The 21,833-nt window shown below is 41.5% G+C and overlaps 2 protein-coding genes across 2 annotated transcripts; one reads left to right on the forward strand and one right to left on the reverse strand.

The window, feature by feature from the left end:
• Positions 1–1,135: 1,135 nt before the first annotated feature.
• Positions 1,136–4,374, reverse strand: tacr2 (tachykinin receptor 2). Its single transcript, XM_067235713.1, has 5 exons — positions 3,977–4,374; positions 2,734–2,928; positions 1,818–1,968; positions 1,485–1,681; positions 1,136–1,334 (listed from the first exon to the last, which is right to left on the reverse strand). The coding sequence occupies exons 1-5, from the start codon at positions 4,369–4,371 to the stop codon at positions 1,136–1,138; spliced, it is 1,137 nt and encodes a 378-aa protein (XP_067091814.1). The 5' UTR covers positions 4,372–4,374.
• Positions 4,375–5,239: 865 nt separating this feature from the next.
• tspan15 (tetraspanin 15) lies at positions 5,240–15,371 on the forward strand. Its single transcript, XM_067236355.1, has 8 exons — positions 5,240–5,388; positions 8,528–8,713; positions 9,142–9,216; positions 9,802–9,897; positions 12,586–12,699; positions 14,504–14,554; positions 14,694–14,810; positions 15,069–15,371. Exons 1-8 carry the CDS (start codon positions 5,305–5,307, stop codon positions 15,228–15,230), a joined length of 885 nt encoding a protein of 294 aa, XP_067092456.1. The 5' UTR covers positions 5,240–5,304; the 3' UTR covers positions 15,231–15,371.
• The last annotated feature ends 6,462 nt before the right edge of the window (positions 15,372–21,833 follow it).

The raw sequence follows: 21,833 nt of genomic DNA on the forward strand, positions 1-21,833 counted from the left end.
AACAGCAATGCCCTGTATTGTAGCAATACAGAAATAACAGTGTATAACTTCTAAGCACATGTATTGTTACTATGGCACACACATAGATGTTCAAATGTTTCGTAACACTGCACAATCCTGCCGATTCACTGTATTGGTAGACCTGAACTGTGTCCCCCCCCTTGCCAACAACTACCCTCCCCCCCCCCCCCAAAACCCCCCAACCCCCACACACCTACACAACAAAGAAACACACATACTGACATCGATTACTGTAAGATCCAATAGTTCCCTATTACCATGTAGGTGCTGCTGGGACTCACTAGTTGACAGAACTATGAATTCCACCTCTCAAACAGGGTTATCTCTTTCCTATGTCTGTTGCTTTTGTGAAGAGGTCATAAAGGTTGGTTACCCAGCACAAATTCAATCTTGACAGTTTTGGATTAGATCTTGACACTTTAGATGGAGGTGTTATCAGTGGAGACAAAACAGGAGAATTTCCCTTAGGAGATTCGGTTGAAAGGGAGGCTGTTCAACTCACAGTGGAGGTGAATAATACACTGTATTATTGTGGTGTGGAACATTTACATTTAGTCATTTAGCAGACGCTCTTATCCAGAGCGACTTACAGTAAGTACAGGGACATTCCCCCGAGGCAAGTAGGGTGAAGTGCCTTGCCCAAGGACACAACGTCAGTTCGCATGACCGGGAATCGAACTGGCAACCTTCGGATTACTAGCCCGCTTCCCTCACCGCTCAGCCACCTGACTCCAGCTCAGAATGTGCAGCAGCTTTCAGACTCTATCTATATCTCAGTGATCTAATGGAACCAGAACCACAGTTTGCGCTGCTAGTTCATATATTATATTTTACAAAGCCTAGTGACACACAACAGCACCGCAACATTACTGCAGCTGCAAGGCTAATAAGGCTTGGTGCTAATGCCGTGGGACAGTTCTACATACCCCAGTTCCTATCGATTTCCATTAACCACTGTTCAGTGCTCTATGTGTCTGTATCTTGTCAGCTTGACTGTGTTTGATTCATGTTTGGACAATTTGACAACAAAAATAAAGTAGTGGTTAGGGTTTTGATGACTGACAACATTTGGACTTCCCGAATGTTAAGCCCTGATGTGTTCCGATTGCTAACCTCAGGCCTTGATGAGTTTGTATTGGCTGTCCTCTTGCCCTGCGGAGCTTGGGGGGACAACAGTGCTGGGAGTGTCAGTGCGGTAACTGCGTGTCATGGTCATCCTGAATGTGTGTGTGTGCTGCAGCTCCATCTTGTCCTCTTCCGACAAGGTGATGAAAGGGCACCAGCTGAACGCATGTCGGAACCCTGAACGGAACCTGGAAAAACACACCAGTGGTGAGCCTTGAATGTACATATGTGTGTCTTTCGTTTACTCGGAGTGGCGAAGTACATGCATGTGTGTTTGGGGATGTGTATGCCGATACTTTCAGGTCTGGCTCTGTGTGCATGTGTCTGTGACCACCTACCTCTGGTTGAGGCAGCAGTAAATGATGGGGTTGTACATGGTGGAGCTCATAGCCAGCCAGAAAATTGACAGATAGACCTGCTGGATATACTGCTGCTTGTAAATATCTTTGTTGAAGATGGCCAGGATAAAGTAGAGGTGGTAAGGCAGCCAGCAGAGTGCAAAGGTCACCACCACCACCATCATCATCTTTACAACCTTAAGACAAACAAATCAACCAACACAACGTCAATATACTGTAATGATCCCTGATAATGGGATGGCTGTGCAGCCACTGAATGAACACACATACCTGTGCATGTGTGTGTGTGTGTGTGTGTGTGTGTGTATGTACCTTGCGTTTGGCCTGGATCTGGTTTTGGTAGTGGTCAGATGCCTCTCCAGGGATCTTACTTCCCCACAGGGTCTGACCTATTAGACTGTAGGTCACCAGCATCACCAACAGGGGGAGCAAGTAGATGAGGATGATCACAGCAATTTGGTATCTAGGTGGACAGGGACACAAGATCTTACATTTACATTTACATTTATTCATTTAGCAGACGCTTTTATCCAAAGCGACTTCCAAGAGAGAGCTTTACAAAGTGCATAGGTCACTGATCATAACAACAAGATAGCCAAAAAACATCGCGAGTAGCCAAAACATGAACACACATTGTGAACAACCAAAGTAAGTGCCAAAGGGAAGAACCATAAGAGCATGTAGTTAAACAAGTCACAACCAAACAACATGAACAGCTATAAGTGCAAGTGTACCTGTGGGAAAAAGCAAGCAACAGTAATAAAACAATATATCACAGCGAGAACCAAAAATCTTAATCAAAGATCTTAATGCACATAGAAGCACACAGGCAAGGCGGACCACTTCAAATTCTCACTGTAGTAAGAAAGTAATATGTTTCTTTACATGTGTTTGTAAGTCTTTATGTCGGTTCATTTGTGGGCCTGCACCTTCCTGACTACAGTGTTTGTTTGTTCATGTTTATGTATGTGTGCATAGGTTTTTTTTTTTTTCGGGTGATCCCACAAATGTGACATTTTTCATAATTAAAAAAATCTGTAGGGCTTGATATCATTTAGCGTTAAATTTAAGTTAAAAAAGTTTACATTTCAAACATTACAAAAATTATATATATGGATGATAGCTAAATAAATCTTCTGAATCTTTGGATTTTGACATTTTAGGTAAACCCCGAGAACTACAGGTAATCTCAAACACATGGTGGTGTGTATGTGTGTGCATATCTTACGTGAGGTGGTGTTTGCCTCCGTAGTCATCAGGCCAATCCACCATACAGACAGTGCGGGGGTAGTAGAACCTGGTGATGGAGTAGAAGCACTGGGGAAACGCCAGTGAGAATGCCACAGCCCAGATCAGACCAATCACCACTTTGGTGGAAGTGGAGGAGAGGCGAGGCTTCAGGGGATGGATAATGGCCATGTATCTAAAGGGTGGAGAAGCAGGAAGAGGTCAGGATGAAAGAAAGACGTCAGGGTAAGATTGAATGGGTCATGGAGGGTTAGAGAGATGGAAGGGTGCTACTCATTATCCTACAAAAGACACGTGTAAGGTACTCTAGACCAAAAAAAGTGCCAGAAACAAGTCAAAGCTGTGTGTGCTGGACACCCACTCAATACAAGATGGTTGCCATGTACTTTTAATTGAGTAAATCATTTACAGCTGTATGCGGAGTGTACCAGATTATACATTTGAGCGGAATGGACTGATAGTAAATGATACAGTACAGGTTTGTGACTCAATCCTTTTAATGTATTGAGCAAGTGTTAAGGATTCTGAGAATGACTGCTGTTCAGTTAGAGTGGACTGATTCTAATCCTCTGGTGATCAAGAGTGAGCACAAGAGGACATTGGAGGGGACAAGCAATATCATGATAATATAGCTGTATGGTTACTAAACCCTTTCATAAACTCAATCTCACAGGGAGCAGGTCAATGTTTCCAAATTCAAACTTCATTGTAGATTCTTGTAATCGTTTTTATTGTGATTTTGAATGAGAGATGTCAGATGCTATTAAACATAATCAAGGTATCTTCATCATCGATTAACAAAACATTTATTGTTACAGACTGGCTCGCCCTTGTCCACGCGCTCCCACCAGGGAAACAGGGAGACTAAAATGTGATGATGCGTAAAGTTATGGCATCATATAAAGACGCAAGATATTGCCGAGTGCGGAAATTGTGCCAATAAATAAAACAGGTTGAACACGATATTGATTGCCCCCTCAGCTGACATGGAGCAATGACTGCAATAGAAATAGATTTGCCAGACCTTTAAATGTAAATACGTTGCCATTAATAAAGTGCTTACATGCAATTAATGTATACCCAAGGCTTTATCTCATTGCAGCACAATGACATCATGGAAATATGAGCATGTCAATTAAGCGAATATATGTTTAATAATATGTTTAGTCAGTTCTAATGCATAAATAACCATGATACATTTATACCATGCAAAATGCGCTTACCTGTCAACGGCAATAGCTGCCATAGAATATATACTCGAAAACATTGCTGTAATAGGAAAGAAGTTCTGAAACTTGCAATAGCCTAACCCAAAATACCAGTCGTTGTGTAATGCATAAACGAAGTTGAAAACGGTGTTGAATATAGCCATAGATACATCCGAAAAAGCGAGATTCACGATGAAATAGTTGGTTACTGTCCTCATTCTCTTGTGTGCCAAAATAATCCAAATAACTGTGACATTTCCCGTAACGGACACAATGACTATTAACGAATATGCAATGGCCCAAAGAGCCACTTGCCAGTCTGGTTGTTCAAATAGATTGATGGTCGTCTCGTTACCATCATCCTCTAAAGAAAATGTGGTTGCAAGATGAGGTTGTGAAGTTGTATCCATGTCTTTTTCACTCCCCAAAAATATTTATAGAATACACCAATGAAAACAATTCAGTAGCATTTCTATGCATCGACAGACCATCCGTTTGGTCCTGGACGCCAGCTCTTATGGAATGTTCATGACGGCTTACGGTAACGGTAAGTGCACTCCAGTGGCGCGTGCGTAAAACGGAGCTTCCACCTCAGCTCCATTCGCACAACTATGAGAGCTGCGCGCTTCTAACTTTGTCCGTAAACTAGGGACGTGTGTGTGTTTGGCGGTATTTGTGTGTCACAATTCAATGGACTACCAAATGGATGACCAAAGCCCTTGCACTTACAAATTGAATGTATTAGCCGAGTGCATTAAGTGTTCTTACTTCCAGCCTAGTGCAACCGGGTGGACTACTACTTAGACATAGGAAAATCCTTAAAACCACCAATGTTAAGGTTCAGTAATAGTATGGGAAAGAGAATCTCCTGACAGTTATTAAAAAACATAGTATTTTACATTACACGCTTTAATTCCTAAGAGAAGTTTGAATTACTGTAGACTAAACAACACCGTGGAGCTTAAAGTTGAACTTCGCATGTCGAAACATGAAGCTATGAAAATGTATCAGCCTATATAGCCTACCATATTCTTTAGGTCATTATTTACAACGGGTACTATTAGCCTACAACATGTAAATATGAAATGAGTAAACTACACTCTAATGTCCTACCCATGGAAATATTGACCCATGGCATGCTACCATAAAAAACAATCACAATCCTAATATCTTTTTGTAGAGATCCATTCAGTGTTCCGGCATACAAGTCCCAATATCCTAATTTATGCATCTGTCAAAACAAATGCAGTTGCGTGTGGGACAGCGCGCAGTGCATTCCAGGTGTGACGAATGACAAACAGGAAGTTCGTGTTGGAGTGAGGGTAGCGAAGATTCTATCAAACATGTCCAGTGATGTCAGATATTGCGAGAAGTTTTCCTATGTCGTTCTGAAATTCACCCTTATTGCCTATGCCATGGTCTGGTGGGTAAGTAGCCTATTTCCAGTCTGTGTTTCGCTGTTTTTGTTTTTTTGTATACTGGTTTGTAACGTAGGCTACGGTGACAACGCTTAACGCTGGGAGGCTTGAGAGAGCGGCCGGGAGTTATGTTCGCGCACGCTCACACACTGTGTTTATGAAACCAAAAAGCATACTTAAACGAAATCGTCTTATGTATAACCAATGTGTACTTTTTTGACAAACTCTGTTTGACCGACAGGTGTCTCGACTTGTTCCTGTAGATTACCCGTGAACAGTCCTTGTTACGTGATGCCATAGGCAGTGTATCTGACTGGAATATCCTGTAGCCACACCCTTTGGAGGTTACATTCGCCAAGGCTCTAAAGTTGAGGTTATTCATCTCAATGAATGAAAAATCAGCCTGTTTTATTAACATAGAATTCCTTTTTAATGCAAATGAAAAACTCTCAAGAAATACAAGCAAATCTCATTCTTAACAGTTCAATATAGCAGATGTTCTGCTTTATTCAAAATAATACCAATATAAAATGTTTGAGTCGAATGGTGAATGGATTTATATAAGATTCTTAAAGGATCAAACACTAGGATTGTTCAATGGCCAATCATCATTTACGTTGTCAATTTAATAACCAAACACTCAGTGTTTGGTTCTGATTCTGATTCTGTCAAATCAGAATCAAACCTCCGCAAAGAAACGTGTGAGTCACTTTAATGTGGATCCTGAATACACAGAGGTATGCCCCGTCACAACAAAGAGCTAGCTGCCTATCTTGTAGACTAGCCCTCAATCATCAACTGTACTATTTGTATATATTAGATTGCTTGAATGTTTGAAAACCTTGAGCACATGGCAGCTCCTTTGTGTCAAGGAGACATGCTTACTAGTGCAGGGAATTGTGGGTGTTACTATGGGACTATGTGCTCTCCCCAAGTGCTGGATAAAGAGAAAGCAGAGATCCAGGAGGGTGGAACCAACCACTCCAGACTTCAGTTGGTGACACAGACATGGTCAAGTCAGACTTCACATCATATTCCTGCTGTGCAATTGCTTTAGGTAATTTTTAGTTTTTCCCGAAAAACTACAAATTAGCTTTTGATTGAGTCTCATTTGGAAAGTGGAACTTGTCAGAGAGGCGAATGAAGCAACTTTTTTCAGTTAGCTGATTTGTTTGACTTTGTACGCTGTTATCTGAGGTCACATGCTTGTGTGCCCTGTCGTTAATGTGTGTGACTAGTCTTTTTGTTTTCAGTCTCACGGCAACACTTATCTGCACACTTGTCCTATCATTGTGTGCACTATAGTTTCAATACAAACTTTTTTGTAGTAACAGAGCAAGTTTTTATTTTTTAGCTTAGTCTGTAGCCTCTGGCACCCACAGCAAGTCAGCAACATAAGCTGGGTTTAGAGCTCTATAGCAGGGGTTCCCAATCCTGGTCCTTGGGCCTCCCTGTCCTGACCATTCATTTGAATCAGGTGTGTTGGAGCAGGGAAACATCTAAAACATGCAGGACAGGGGGTACTTGAGGACCAGGGTTGAGAACCACTGGTATAGAGTGTGTAGTGGTATGGAGTTTGGGCTTCCTCGTCAGCAGGCCCACACATGTAAGGAAGAGCCGGCATGGGAAATGGAAACAAAGGAGCAGAGATGACCTCCCACCTCCCGCTCTCCTGCCGTGGAGCCTGAGTGCCTTTCCGGTAACTCTCTGTCTGGGGCAGAAACACAGGCTCTGTCACTGTCAGACAGGACTTTTAATACACTACTACCACATTGGGTTGGTTGCCCTGGTTAAAAAGGTGGATTAGACAATATAAAGCAACAACCTATTGCATACACAGAATTTCTTCAAATCAATCTATTTCCAACCAATACTCTGTCACCTCACGGTAAGTGAGATTAGCCTTACAAAACATGCCATATAAGAAAACTGGACCTTTTATCCTGGGGCTGTGCTGGCCATGGTTTTCCTGGAGGTTTGCAGGAATGTGCTGCTCCTCTATTGAGCTGTATTGTTGATAGAAACATTACACAGTATTGTGTCCTGCAGGGCAGGGATGATGCATAGTTTAGGACACGTCTTCATAGACACAGTGACAGGTTTTACACTGGTGAAGGGATGTATTCAACTGTATGGAATAAGCCATAGCAAAAAATATCAATATTAAATCATTTACAAATTACATTTTGTATTTGTCTGTAGATGTATTGGAGATCATTTGTGAATTACGCTTTAACATTAATGCCCAAGCTTTAAGCATTGAATTCTACAGGAAACCTTGGTTTGTAACAGAGATGTCAAAACCATTACATAACAATACTTAAGTATAATAAGTAATCACTTTGTTGTATATGCCTACAGACAAGGGGAATCGATGTGGTGCTTCTATTTGGCTCATCAAAGGGGTTGAATGATTAGCATGATTATCTGTTCCATATGCAAGACAAGCGGCAATTAATTCTAATAGTCCCAAGCATTTATGCCAATTTATGAGTTATGGGATTCTTTATGGTATGAACAGCCTTGCCATGGTTATATCAATACCCATTACAGAATGGATGCATATGTGATGGTATGTTACCTGTGTTATTAACAGGTAACATACCATTTGTGTTGACAGGAAGTATTTAGTAAATTTTAATAGCTGATTTTTAAATAGGGGGCAGGAAACGGCATAGTATGTGACTCGATTTATTTTATCAAGACCACAGCAACAAGCTAAGTTTTTTGCGCATGAGGAAGGCTTTATCCCTTTTGGTTGGAGAGCTTTCACTAATAGCCCATTGTGTGTGTGTGTGTGTGTGTGTGTGTGAGTTTGAATGTATTGAGGGTTTGAGGTTAGAAGGTAGGACAAAGGTAACACACTGGTCTCTTAATAAATGCAGTCGTCATGATATCACGCTGATAGTTTAGGTATAATTAGTGGCTAAATGTATCGTACATTTACTGCAAAAGTAGTGTTCCAAGTTGATATCCTGTACCAAGGGCAAAGTTATACTGTACACTGTGATTTCTGTATCTAGTGGAAAGAGGCAATCATCCAGGCCATTGGCTAAATTATGTAACTTCCTGGCTAAATTATGTAACTTCCTGGTGTTCTGTAACACAAGTCTTGGTCATCTTTAAGTCAAACTCCTGTTCTCTACAGCTGATAGGAGCCTTTGTCCTGGCCATAGGCATCTATGCTGAGGTGGAGCGTCAGCGCTACAAAACCCTGGATGGGGTGTTCCTGGCCCCAGCCATCATCCTCATCCTCCTGGGCGTGGTCATGTTCCTGGTCTCCTTCATTGGCATGCTGGCCGCCCTCAGAGACAACCTGCTGCTGCTCAAGGTGGTGAGTAACCCTCCCACCTGACCTGGGAGCTCAGGAGCCCAGCAGAGGTGGCTCAGAGGCGTGTGTGCATGTACGGGTCAGTCAAAAGGTAATTACTGCAACGCCTCTGATGAATGCCCGCCGGATAATTAAACCCTGATTACTCTCAGGCCAGGTCAGCCTCGTATAGATGACAGCAACAGCAAGATAAGGAAGTTCTATTAATTCCAAAAATGTCAGTACGGTCCCAGGGATTAATCATCTTATGAATATGAATCACACTTTAGGTGTTGGTCTCCATTGCTAATGAGCTGCCACTTCCAGCTGCAACTGATGATTTGATAACCCTGTATGCAAAGTTTTGGTTTGCTTAGAATGCGTAAATGTGATGTGCCAAACTTGTTCATAAATGTCACCTTGGTAACCCTTTGAGTTTGGTTGGTTTGCAGTTCATGTACACGCTGACCATTTGTTTGATGCTGGAGCTGCTGGGTGGAATTCTGGCACTGGTGTTCCGAAATCAGGTACCTGTTTATCATCCAGAATCTATCCCCATGATTACATGCATGGAAGGATGAATGAATTAACTTGTATTTTTTTGTTGCCGGTTGAAAAGATTCCTGTTCCTTTAAACAGAAGAAAAACACACATATCAACATAGGGAAAACTACTCTAAAACAAAGCTATATTGTGTGTGTAATTTATAATGATCCAGTGAGCTCATTAGACTCATAGCTACTGCAAGACTGCTGTGGTCTCTGACAGGATTCATTTACTTTTCCTGGAACTATAGATTTCTATGATGGAAGCTGCTGACAGGTTTAGTGAAGAGTATACGTTACATTATCATCACAGTAGACCAGCATAATAAGGGTGAATCCAGGATGAATGAGATATTAATTGTATTGATACTAGTAAATTGTATTAAAACTGCTATTCTCAGTCCTCACATTCTGCCGGGAAATCAGATAGAGCCACCGCCAAGTAGCGATAATTCCTTTTTGTTTATAACTTGATGATTGTGAACCTAAATGTATGGAGCTTTTGGATATGTTTGCATTAGACTGAAGTGTAACCTTGTTTCTCTCCAACCTACTGTTACTCCTCAGACTGTGAACCTGTTAAACAAGAACATCCGCAAAGGCATGTTCAATTACTACGATGATCTGGACTTCAAAAACCTCATGGACTTTGTACAGAGGAAGGTAAATTACACTTCTGGTCGAAAGGGTAAAATCTTTAACTGAGAATAGTACCTCTGTGAAAAGCTTTTTTGCATTAGTTCTGAATAGTTATGGTACCCATAGAGGATCAGTCATTCTTAGACTGGTGACTGCTAATGCTAATGTCCTTACTGGATGATTGAACAACGTGAATTAGGTGGTGGACATTGTACTGATAACAAAAACAGTTTCAGACCGTTCTGTAGCTTATGCTAATAACTGAGGTGTTGTGTGTGCATGTGTTTGACATAGGAGCCGAAATCCAAGTGGCAAATATTGTGTGGGGAATAACCAGCTTTCTAGACAACCAGAGAGCCTAGTTTCAGAACTTGTCAATGTAGAATAAGGTTGTTTTCTGACATCAAAGATGAATCTGTGTCTGGGTTTTAGGAGCTAAAATAAATGTTCGCTGCTGCTCAGTGTCTAGCCCAGTGACAGATGTTGCTGGGAGAGTCTGGCCAGACGACAGTGACCTTTGGAGTTCCACACAGCACGCGCATCTGACTTGGAGATGTGGCATTTCAGCTCTATTTGTCAATACAACATTTGTCTTAAACAAAAAAAGTGGCACATGCAAATGACATTTTAACCCACCACTGTGGACAATATATGTACTGTTTTACGTACTGAATAGGTACTGTATCACTTATTCATTTAGTACATTTATTAATAACAATAACATTATCCTCCCCTGGCAAAAAAAAGCAGTCTGTGTGAAGATGGACAAAAATTCTTAAAATCTAAGATTATTCTGTATTTCTCCCCCTGTCAGCCTGTGTGTCTGCCAATCTTTGTCTGACTCTGTCATACTGTCAGTCATGGCTAAAAGTCAGTGCTTGTCATCTCTCAGTGAGATATACAGTATCTGAAGCAACATCCAACACTGGGGTGACTTGACAACCCAGCCTGGGGAAGAGATGTTGGGTAAACATCTTGATTTGCACTGCTCAGTACATCCCATTTTTACAAACCAAGAAGACAAGAGATGAGGTAGTGTCTTAACAAAACAGGACAACCCAAGTCGCCCAGACACGCAAAACGCTCCAATGTTTCTTACTCTGGATGTGATCTGAAAACTCATTCCTGACACTTCAATTGTGTGTCTGTAGCCATGGTCCTACGGGTGCAAAGATTCTTTCAGATCAATACAGTTAGATGGAGGGTCTCTCCATCACAGCTGAGAGCCCTGTAGCACTGAGACGTCATTAAAACCTCCAGGTGCCTCAGTGTAATACCCTCTCTACGCCTTCTCTCACCAAGTTATTTTTACATTCACAACAGGTGATCAACTATACCTCACACTGTATGTGCTTCTCGGTTACTCTTTGTCTTCCGTGGTCTTCCAGGTGGGCGGACGGGACGGGACGGTTGCTAATGATGGTGGTCATGTGTTTTAATCTCTGCTGCATTAGTTGTCTGCTCCACGGCACCATCCATAACGTCGCAGAGCCTGCCGATCAGTTGGGTGAAGGGGCAATGCTTGGTAGAGTGGAAAGGGCAGTGGGGAATAGGATGATGACACACGCACCTCTGCCTGTTAAGAAGAAAGGCTTGGGATTGGCTTGCTTTTAAGCTTTTAGTGACGGTTCTGTGAGTCATGCTGGACAAAATACTACTTTTTAAGTGATTTATTTTTATGTTCACTTAGAGGTTACAGGCCTCCACTTAGGCTAGGCACCACAGGGAAGATAAACAACTTAAAGGCTACTAGCTGTACACCCACCTGCATACAGTATGTCTATTTAGGTTTAATGTCTCACTGCAACAGTTTTATTTTTATTTTTATTTTTTACGTCTACCACACTCAAAGCAGGCCTGCCATTTAGTTACATGTCTCTGCCCATTTGAGTCATTGTGCTGATGCTTCTGTGTATGTAATGACTGTAATTACGGCAGAGCCATTTTAGTGATGGACAATCAGGTGTTTCTGTCAGAAAACTAGGTATACTGAATTAGTTTTACGACGTGGGTGTCAGGGAATCCAAGGTACTTTCACTTCATCGTGTAATATGCTGTGCAGTGCTCTGTGATTCCTCAAGTTAAGTTAGAAATTCTGTTAGTTTGAAAATGTCCCTGTGTATTGATCTTTCTAATGAAGTACTGACTCATGGTGGGACTGCATGCACCTGGCAGTCCTGTGGCAGCATTCCAAACCTAACAGGTTCTGATTGGACCACCTGTGTGTGTGAGTGTGTGTGCCAAACTAACTATTCCCCTCATCACTCCCTCACTCTTTCTCACCCTTGCACTCTTACTCGCTCAATCTCACCCCATCATCTCCCTGTTCAACTTATCTTTTCCTGGAATCTTGTTATTGACCAGTAATTAGCTAGACTTCACCAGATACAGACAGCTATGTGCCATGCGCCCTGTCTAGTTAAATATGAGAAGCCTGGTGTTTATTTATGACTTTTACTCACTTGAATGCACACCCTAATGACTGAATACCAAGCAGATCTGATCAACTACTCTGCTACGTTATGTAAATGGTTCTATTCATTACTCAAATTGCTCCTTGAAGAGGCACATAACAATGAAATTATAGCTATTGTTAAAAGATATAAGATGTGAGTAGGTGTGCATATTGGCTTCCTTGCAACTGTGAGCTCGTGTAGCGTGTGTGACCTGCTTTTTGACAGCAGTGTTTTGTGGTTTGTTGTTGTTTTCCAGTTCAAGTGCTGCGGAGGGATGGAGCACAAGGACTGGGAGGTGAACATGTATCATAACTGCAGCGCTCCAGGCCCCCTGGCGTGCGGTGTTCCCCACACCTGCTGCCTCACCAAGGTGGGTTCCCCCTACACCACCCTCCCTTACCTCCAGCACCATGCTGTAGGCTCCCTGTTCCACTTCCCTTAAGGAGAAAATGGTTGTATCTTACAAAACAAGCTTGGCTTAATCACATCGCCAACACAGTGGGTATGAAGTGAGGATAAGATAAAAATACACCTCAAGGAGAGTATTTTGGGAGTTTGACGAGAGCCAAGCAGAGTGTTGGGGAGGGGGAGGGGGTCCAAGTCTGGTCTTATTTAGTTTTGTATACTGTTCAGAATGAATGTTCACTGTGCCCTGTGACTTTTTCTAAATAATTTAAAAATGAGTACCTACATGCAAGCACCAGCAGCTTTGCTGGAAACAAGGACGAGGCTATCAGTATATTGCACATGCTCCAGCTTATCTGTCCCTTTTTACACTAGTAAGTACACAAGACGGAGAAGCACCTTGTGTACTTGCCGTAAAAACATAGTCTGGTCATTCTCACTGCAGCAGCAAGCAGCGGGAGTTTGTCTTGGTTTTATTTTGGAAGTAATCTTTCTTTGTCTGTATTGCCTCTGTCTGAGAGCTCAACAGTGACACCAATACTATAAATAATAAGAGATGAATGACAACAAAGTCATAGTTTGTGACTTGTGTTTTCTGTTTGTGTGCGTGTCTCTATTTTGACTTTCATTATCTCTTGTTAGAAGTCAGAGCAGGATATCCGTTAGTGGAGCCTGGCAGAGCCCTGTTCTCTCCAACCCTTTAGAGATTAAAGTAGCTTCCACTGGCAACACGATGGCATCGCATGCTGTGAAGACTAGCATGTCATGGCTGCAGGAGTTACAGTGCAGGTCATGTATCTTAAACCTTATTTCAGGTTCATACCAGAAGAGGGTCATTATTCTGTCAAGACCCACAGTTATGCTCGTGAATCAGAGGTGTTTGCGTCCTTTACTAGGAGGTTGTTTATGGTCCTAGATGATTTTGAGTTTGCTCTCTACACATCTCTGTCACAGAGAAAACTATTAGAATGCTTATTACTGGCTATGGATAGTACAGGTGGCCACACTCAACCACTGCGGTCCCATTCTTGTTATTTTGAAAGCACAGTAATTATCCTCCTTCTCCAAGCCTCTCTGTCAGTCTGCAGATTCTGATTCTGGTGTTGGTAATGAAGCAGCAGATTGAAAGAAGATGGGGAAAGGAAAAGACTATTACAACTAATTGTGAACCTTGCATTTGAACCAAAACACCAATGGTACTTGGCCTGCAGAAATAAATAGCTTCAGTTGAAATCACAAACACGCACACTTCCAAATGATCATTTATACACCCGCGCACACACACACACAATTACCCCTATGCCGTACTCCGGTTGCACTGGGGAAGGCTTGAATATACCTGGAGTCACTTATTGGATGTCTGCCCATCCGTGCTACCACACTGCAGCTTTGGTAATGTGTTTTTCCCTCAGTAGTCACTGCCCACATTATCTCATTAATAAGGAATGGTCACCGGAGGGGAGGGGGGGGGGGGGGAGCTGTGTCTCAGATCTATGATGAACCCGGAACCCTCTGTCAAGCCACTGACAGTCTGCTAGGAACTGAGCTCAATAAAGTTCATCAACACTGAACTGGAACCAGTCTCTCACTGACACACTGTCCTCATCGGAGACAGGTTCCATGGATGCCCAAGGGGCTGCAGTGAATTCTGTTACACTTCTAGATAATGAGCTGCAAATGGTACTGTTATACAGTATGTTACAAATATAATGTTCCTTTTCTCTTTTATTCTTTTTTTTCCTCTCGCTTTAACCATTACCCTACTACAGCCTAATGAAGTGGTGAACACAATGTGTGGATACAAGGTCTTGAATAAAGAGGTAAGATTCTCCCTAGTCTAACCTCAGTGGAATCATTCTGGCTCATTAAAAGTATGAATGGATCATGTGTCACCTCATTGCATGCCTGTCTGTCATATAATCAGAAGAATTACCTGCCGGTGTGTGTCTTGCCCCACAGAGACTGGACCTGCAGGATATCATCTATATCAGAGGCTGCACTGATGCTTTCTTCATCTGGTTACTAGACAACTACAAAATCATGGCTGGGCTGCTACTGGGAATACTACTGCCTCAGGTAACTGCAAGCACTGCTACTCAGGAGCGCATCTGTCTCATTCCCATGAACACTCTCTTCAGCGGTCGTTTTCTATATCTTAGTCAACTGTAACTCCTCTGTTGAGGTCAGACCAAAATGACAAAACACAATCTGATCTTAAATGATGCAACAACAGACCTAAGCAAATAGCTTCTGAAACCCCCAGTGCATGGGCTTGTGTATGTACCAGTTTGGTGTTAATTCGGTGTGACTGTTCCGGTCTTCGTTTGCATGCAGTTCTTCGGCGTGATCGTCAGTTGGCTCTACATCACGCGAGTGGAAGACGCCATCAGCGAGTACGGTAACTATCAGGATGGCTTGCTAGAAGACGAACCCCGCACCACCAAAGAGCACGGCAGGGTAGCCACGTGGTACAACTGTATGCCAGACATTGACTGAGTCGGTTGGGAACCTGGCTGCTAAAAACATATTATTGAGAGGTGGGTGTCTTAATATACTGTATTTACCCCAAAAGCCACAGATGTTGGTTGTCTCCAACCCTACCATACCGCTAAACCACTACTACTGAAAGGTGCCTTAAAAGGTGTTGCACTGAAGATCTTCTGTTATCTCAGAGGGGCTTGAAACTGCTGTGCAAGCTCTAGCACTGTGCCTATGTTTCTACAGTACTATGTCTACTCTTATAGTGTGCCTATTCTAATACAGTACTATGTCTACTGTGATTACTAGTACTGTCTCTTCTCGTATAATGAAAGCTTAATAAGAAACAGTAATTGGGCATTGTTCATGCTGTTTCAAAATACAGTTGGTATTTTATTCTTTTTTAAAACAGTTGAAGTTATAAATGTTGCAAATTGAAATAGCTCAGTTTGTTTTGTTTTTTAATTTTTCTTTATTTACTTAAAAAAGATTGAATCCTTAAAGACCAACCAAAACCAACCTGTCCCTCCATCAGACAATCTACACACGGTGCGATTGGCTATCAATACATTTTCTGTTGAACTGAATTGCATGTGAAGCTCTGTGCTTCTTCATTGATATAATTACTTATCTTCTTGTTTTTGTAAAACATTGACGTCAGTTATCATAACTTACAAAGTGTCGTTTTGGAACCTCGACAGTTGAGGAGGGGAAAGGAATGCATCACATTTCAGTCTTAAATAGTATTCCAAATCTGTCCAAAAATGTAATCTTCCATTTTCAGAATTAATTAAGATTTTTTTCATATGCCTCCTTCTGCATGGTGCTCATCTTCTTTTAACTTTGACTCAAGTGTGTCTTCCTGATCCAGGGGGTTTGTGTAGTGTTAAGGGATGTGGTCACGCTGTTGTCAAGATGTTATCAAGAGGGTCTTAAGTTATTTCAGTTCAACATGAGCCTGGCCATCCTGCTCAAACTAGCTTTGACTTTGCCATCTAAACTGAGAGGACCTACTTCACCCAGCAGACATGATGTGATGAATACCGACTGAAAACTGATTGGCTTGCTCTCTGCAGCCCTAAGATTATCAACTGATTTGACAGATAACATCTTGACTCATCTAGACAAACAAGGATTACTGATTGCGACTTTGTGAAGTGCTCTCTGTTTTTTAAAGACAGTTTCAAGAAATATTCTGTTAAATTATGACCGAGGCCATGAGCTTGGATTGTTTTTCATGGAAATGTCCCACATTCTGTCATACCTGGAGCATAGGGGAATGATGTGATTAAATAATAAAATCTGTTTACAACCCTCAGAGCATCTGTATAGTGGTTTTTCGCATTATTCTTCATGTCCTGCTGCTTGTTGTGTACATGCAGATGGATGTCTTGCTGTGACCCTGTAAATATTTCACTCCCCCATGCACCAATTCTAAAATAACCATTGTATGTCATCATGCTCTTCCTCCAAGACCATTACCGTTAAGAAAGAATCTCTGCAGACGTGGGCAAATGTGTTTATGATATAATAGATATGTGAAGTACACTTGACTTTAGTCTTAATTACATTCTGAGTATGCACTATACCCTTTGGAAAAACTTGCTTAGTGCCATAGTGAAAATATTTGGAGTAGGATAGTGACCTAGGTCAGATACCCCTCAGTCTATGTCATCGGCCTTCCCGACAGCAACATCATATTTCCATGAGCCCTAATTCCCATGATGCCCTCATATTTCTTTAGTGCCTCTCTAACTGCCCTGACAACTAGGGTGTACTGTATAGCTCACAGGGACTCCGGCAGGCATGTTTGTGGCAAAGCACATTTGTTTTGTTTTTTGTTTTTGTTGTGACTTTCCACTGCCCTCATTTTCTGTATAATTCACATGCACAAGTTTACTAGCCCCCAATCACTCTCTGTGTTGCTCTTTCACTCTACACCAACAGAACAGGGTTGGGAAATGAACACAAATGTCATAGTTTAACTGAAAGTGTCTCACATGGTGAAAGCCTGAACAGTATGTCACCAAGGCCTACTCAACATGTTTTCGCTCTCGCTCCCGCTCCCTTTGTCTCTCTCATTTGCCTTTCACTTCTCTGTCCCTCCATTCACCTTCCCTCGTATGATAGCTTAATGTGAGCTACTGATGAAAACACCCAAATGGGGCATGAAGTATTGTGTAAATCCAAAGCACTCAAAGCTGAGTGCATTATACCTCCCTCAAATACAGAAGAACTGGCCAAATTGGGTAACAGCTGTACAGTTTAGGAAAGGGTACAAGCAGAGTAACAGACAAGTGGAAAAATTGTCTGCATATTTAAAACCTGTCTTTCAGAGTAGGAGCCTCCCACCTGTGTCACTGCAATGCAGCTGTAGAGGACACTACAAGTCAAGGACACCGTGGTTGTAGTAAGTGATACAGGTAAAGGATGGTTTTAACCATAGACTGAAGCTTCTAGAAACACTCCTGTTACCCATTAGTGAGTAGACCAGCTGTGTTGCGTGTCACTAACAGCCTATTGGTTCTTCTTCCACACAGTAATGACAAATGGCACATTCCATTGGCCTAAGGCTTGCATTCAATAAACATTTTGCTCAAAGGCATTTAGTTCAACTTCTGCCACAGCATCTGTATTAATAGTCTTATCACGTCGATATAAACACAGTTGCTCTGAAATGACAGATGGCAGTGAGTGACTCAAAACCAAACTGAGATGTCCTTTAACTGTCAAATCGACCAAGATTCGTATCAAAACAACGTACTGGAAACATAGATATTGGTTTGTCATTGGTGTTGGTCTATCTGTGAAGTGTCAGTCATGACCAATGATCTCTCACTCTTAGACCGATGTGGTCTAAGTATGCAGGTTCTGGATGATTTAACATGGTTTCCGGGCGATTGCTGCATTGCAAGTGTCTGGTGTGTTAGATGAAGCTAATTTGTTCATCTGATTACTGGTGTATTGTCTTCTGTGTACAGAAAGAAATTATCAGAGAAAACCAATCACAGGTGTCAGTAGCCCGCAAGAAAGCTCATTACTGTATCACATCAGAACTGACTCAACTAACACCTATCAATATTTGTACTGTTTCCTGTTTTTTACATTTACAACTAATTTACCATTCATCAGTTTTCCATCGATTTAGATTTGTGAAATAAGACATTTGTTGAATCTCATTGGGCTTCTCCTTAGTTCCTCTACAGCAGCATATTACATGATTATGTATCTAACCATGTGTCATGTTTTCAGTCAATAATGATATTGTGAGATGTCTAAAGGAATAATATTTTTCACATAAAAAGGTTGTAACATCTACATTTGGTTTAATTTCCAGAGGTGACTGAATTGACATATCATGAACATATAACAGTGTTCATCATCAAATAAAATGTGAAGTACAACAATCGTTTTTAAACATGGTGTAATAATTCTGGGTAGAGTTAACGCAATTAAGGACAGCATAATACAAGCAAATGTAAACATGTGTCTGAAATGCAAATCCTCAGTAAAGTGCTATTCAGTAGGGAAATAACACAGGAGATGAAGGATTTTTTGGACAGGCTTTTTCATAAGTTAAGGGCCTTGTACCAGAAGCCAGATGCCTCACATCCCAGACATGAGATACTCAAGATATCTCCTCCAGGCCTGTCTGCTTCATAAACACTTGATTACCGTGTTTTCATTGCACATTTCACCAAATGGATTACGGAAAGATTACAATAGATAACCTAAAAATACAGAAAATTTTCTTTTGAATGACCAGCTTGTTAAAAATCAAGCTTCTATTGTTCCCTTCATGTACCTGTGTTTCTGTCTGTGTGGATAAGGGGGGAGGCAATGAGAAAGATGGAGAAAAAGAGTGTGTGTGTCTTCAGAGGGTCCATGTGTGCTACGATGCGACATTCTCATTAGCAGGGTTTCAACAGCCCAGTGTCGGCAGGGTCCTATTCTCACGTAGGGCCCCCCACTCTGTCAGTCTCCTTAATAACACCTTTCTCACCAGGGGACAGGACGTAAACTTGATGGTCTCCCTGGCGCAGTGGGTCCTCTGCAGTGGCGAAAATCTGCTATCGACTTTGGGGGGGGGACAATTATATGACATGTTCACAAGAGCAATTCCTGAGGGGGACACCAAAATTACTGCTGTAACACAGCACATGAAAAAAGCGCCATTGTGTCCATAATCAGCAAAGTGCTTTCATTGCATATTATTAATATTATTGAAATTACATATTTATGTTTACATTGATTTATTGGGGGGGGGGAATCATTTTTCCCTGGATAGGGGGGTCGTGTCCCCCCTGTCCCCCCCTGGATTTATGCCTATGGTCTTCTGAAGCAGGAGGTCACCTCACCCAGCTCAACATTGCAGCCTCTCTCGCATGGCCATGCAGACAGTGCTCCCTGAAGTAGTCTGCCCTGTGGGCTCCACCTCATAGGACGTCATTAACCTACATGCTGATTGGTTCTCATGCCCCCTTTCCAGGAAGGCATCTTGATGAAGTCCCACTATGTGAACAATGTCAGCAGGGACGCCAGGGGCTGAAGAAACTACTCATGTCTGGCGATCAGACTGTCACAGACCCATGCTGTTTAAACTAGCAGATTAGAATCCTGGAGTGCATGTGCTGTTTGATAGCAGGCAAGACAGACATGTGGAATCAAAATGCCCTTGAAAACACAAACAGTAGAACATGATGATAAGATCTGGTAGTTTTATTCTGTAGACAAGGTTGAGTGGCAGTCAAAAAACATTTGGGTTTCACATGACACTACTACAAATAATGATGGACTGGCAGTTAAAAAAGTTTGATTATAAGAGGACCACACTGGACAAATAATATATATTAACACAGATAATATCTGTATAGTATTGATTACTGTATGATACAAGGATATGATCAACAATAAAAAAGGCTTGAAAATACAATAAAAATGGGATCAAAAATGATTGAATTAATAAGGAAGGTTTGTGGATGCTATAAATGGCAACTGCACCTTTAGGTTTGTACCACTATCAGGGTTTTAGTGTCGCTACGTAGTCAGCCAAGCAAACAGACATATTTCTTCTTGTCAGAGAAGGACAAGGAGCTGGCTAATGTAATCAGAAAAAACTCCCTCTTCTATCCCCTGATAGCTTGAGGAAGGACAAACTGTCATGTTAATCTCTCTCCAGGAAGTCTCCGAGTGGCTCAGTAAATAAACATTTCATTACTGTTTACTGAGCATGTATGCATTGAGAGAGAGACAAAAAGAGAGACAAAAAAGTAAAGTTAGATCTTTGACAATGCCGTACAATAAAAAAAAACCACATTAGTAGAAATGACGAGAAATGTGGAGAAATGTGCCGAATCATATCTATCCCCAGACCAATTACAGCTCTGCCTGATCTTTCCTCATTCAGTGTCAGTAAGGAGTGCGAGTGTTTTTAGATTTATACCCAATCTGTGCAGTTCACAAACACACTCACACACACATATAGTGTAAATGGACATACAGAATGTGTGTATTATTTCATTTTTGTTCAAAAGCATGTCATTTATTTAAGGACACATTTGTTGTCCTATGAATGTTAAAACAAATATGTCACTTTAAAGGCAAATGCCTTTGACTTTGTATAATGATGAGCAAGACCTTCATGAATAGATCAAAACACAACTTCTTTGTACTATCGAATTTACTAATTTGTAGTCAAATTTCTTCAATGACTTAAGCAAGATATACTAGTTATGTATGTAACATACGGCAATACTTTTGCTATGGGTCTGCATTACAAGCACTATTTAAAAGGATAACAAATGTACGATGATTTAGTTCCTGACAGGTCTTAGTGTGTGGTTTGACTCTCTATTCTGCCATCCTGGGCCTCACCGTGGCAAAGGTCACTGGAAATATCTGCATGACTATAGAAACAATACCATATATGACCGACAACCACACTTCTGGAGAGAGAATTTTAGACCCAAACATACCCGTAACCCCCACACATACCTATACAATGTCCTATAAACACATACAGGTTCTAAACCTATCCCACCACACACACACACACACACACATACCTACACATTCACACAATCACAGCCATCAAACCCTTCTGTTACTCACAAAGGCCCACTCCACAGGCTGCATTGACCATTTGACAGGTGGCTTTTATGACAAAGGTTTTTGATTAATCGGCGTCGACAGTGAGAGGATCATAGATCAGTTCCATCCAACTCATTACCTTCAAGGTTAATTGATGACTAATTTAGAAGAAACTGGTGGTTCATATTTAGACTCCAATACATTTGAGCTTAAAGGTACTTAACCTGGATGCATGCAACAGATTTCCAGGAAACTTCTTTAAGAATGTTTTGCAAAGGGAATACAATTTTATATCCAGCATTTTCTATTTTCTCTTTGAACCAATGAATCTTGCTTTGGTATCTACTGCCACCCATTGGCAGTAGTTAAACAACTAAACCATTAAATAGGAAAATTGACCAATCAGAAAGTTATCTAATTATTATGATACATAGGAGAAAGGGAATATTGCTGACATACTTAGTGTAACAGATACATTACACCTTCGCGGATTGGATCATGTTGTATCACTATCTTGTAAGAGACTACACC

Source organism: Osmerus mordax, chromosome 5 (genome assembly GCF_038355195.1).
Source record: "Osmerus mordax isolate fOsmMor3 chromosome 5, fOsmMor3.pri, whole genome shotgun sequence".
In the NCBI taxonomy this organism is placed as follows: Eukaryota; Metazoa; Chordata; class Actinopteri; order Osmeriformes; family Osmeridae; genus Osmerus; species Osmerus mordax.

Excerpts from the sequence above, each read along its gene's own strand:
- tacr2 (XM_067235713.1), bottom strand. The coding sequence starts at position 4,371 with ATGGATACAACTTCACAACCTCATCTTGCAACCACATTTTCTTTAGAG. Across the intron at positions 2,929-3,976 it reads GCAGCTATTGCCGTTGACAG|ATACATGGCCATTATCCATC; the intron begins GTAAGCGCATTT and ends TCCACCCTTTAG. Across the intron at positions 1,335-1,484 it reads TACTGCTGCCTCAACCAGAG|GTTCCGTTCAGGGTTCCGAC; the intron begins GTAGGTGGTCAC and ends GTGTTTTTCCAG.
- tspan15 (XM_067236355.1), top strand. The coding sequence starts at position 5,305 with ATGTCCAGTGATGTCAGATATTGCGAGAAGTTTTCCTATGTCGTTCTG. Across the intron at positions 9,898-12,585 it reads TGGACTTTGTACAGAGGAAG|TTCAAGTGCTGCGGAGGGAT; the intron begins GTAAATTACACT and ends GTTGTTTTCCAG. Across the intron at positions 14,811-15,068 it reads TGGGAATACTACTGCCTCAG|TTCTTCGGCGTGATCGTCAG; the intron begins GTAACTGCAAGC and ends GTTTGCATGCAG.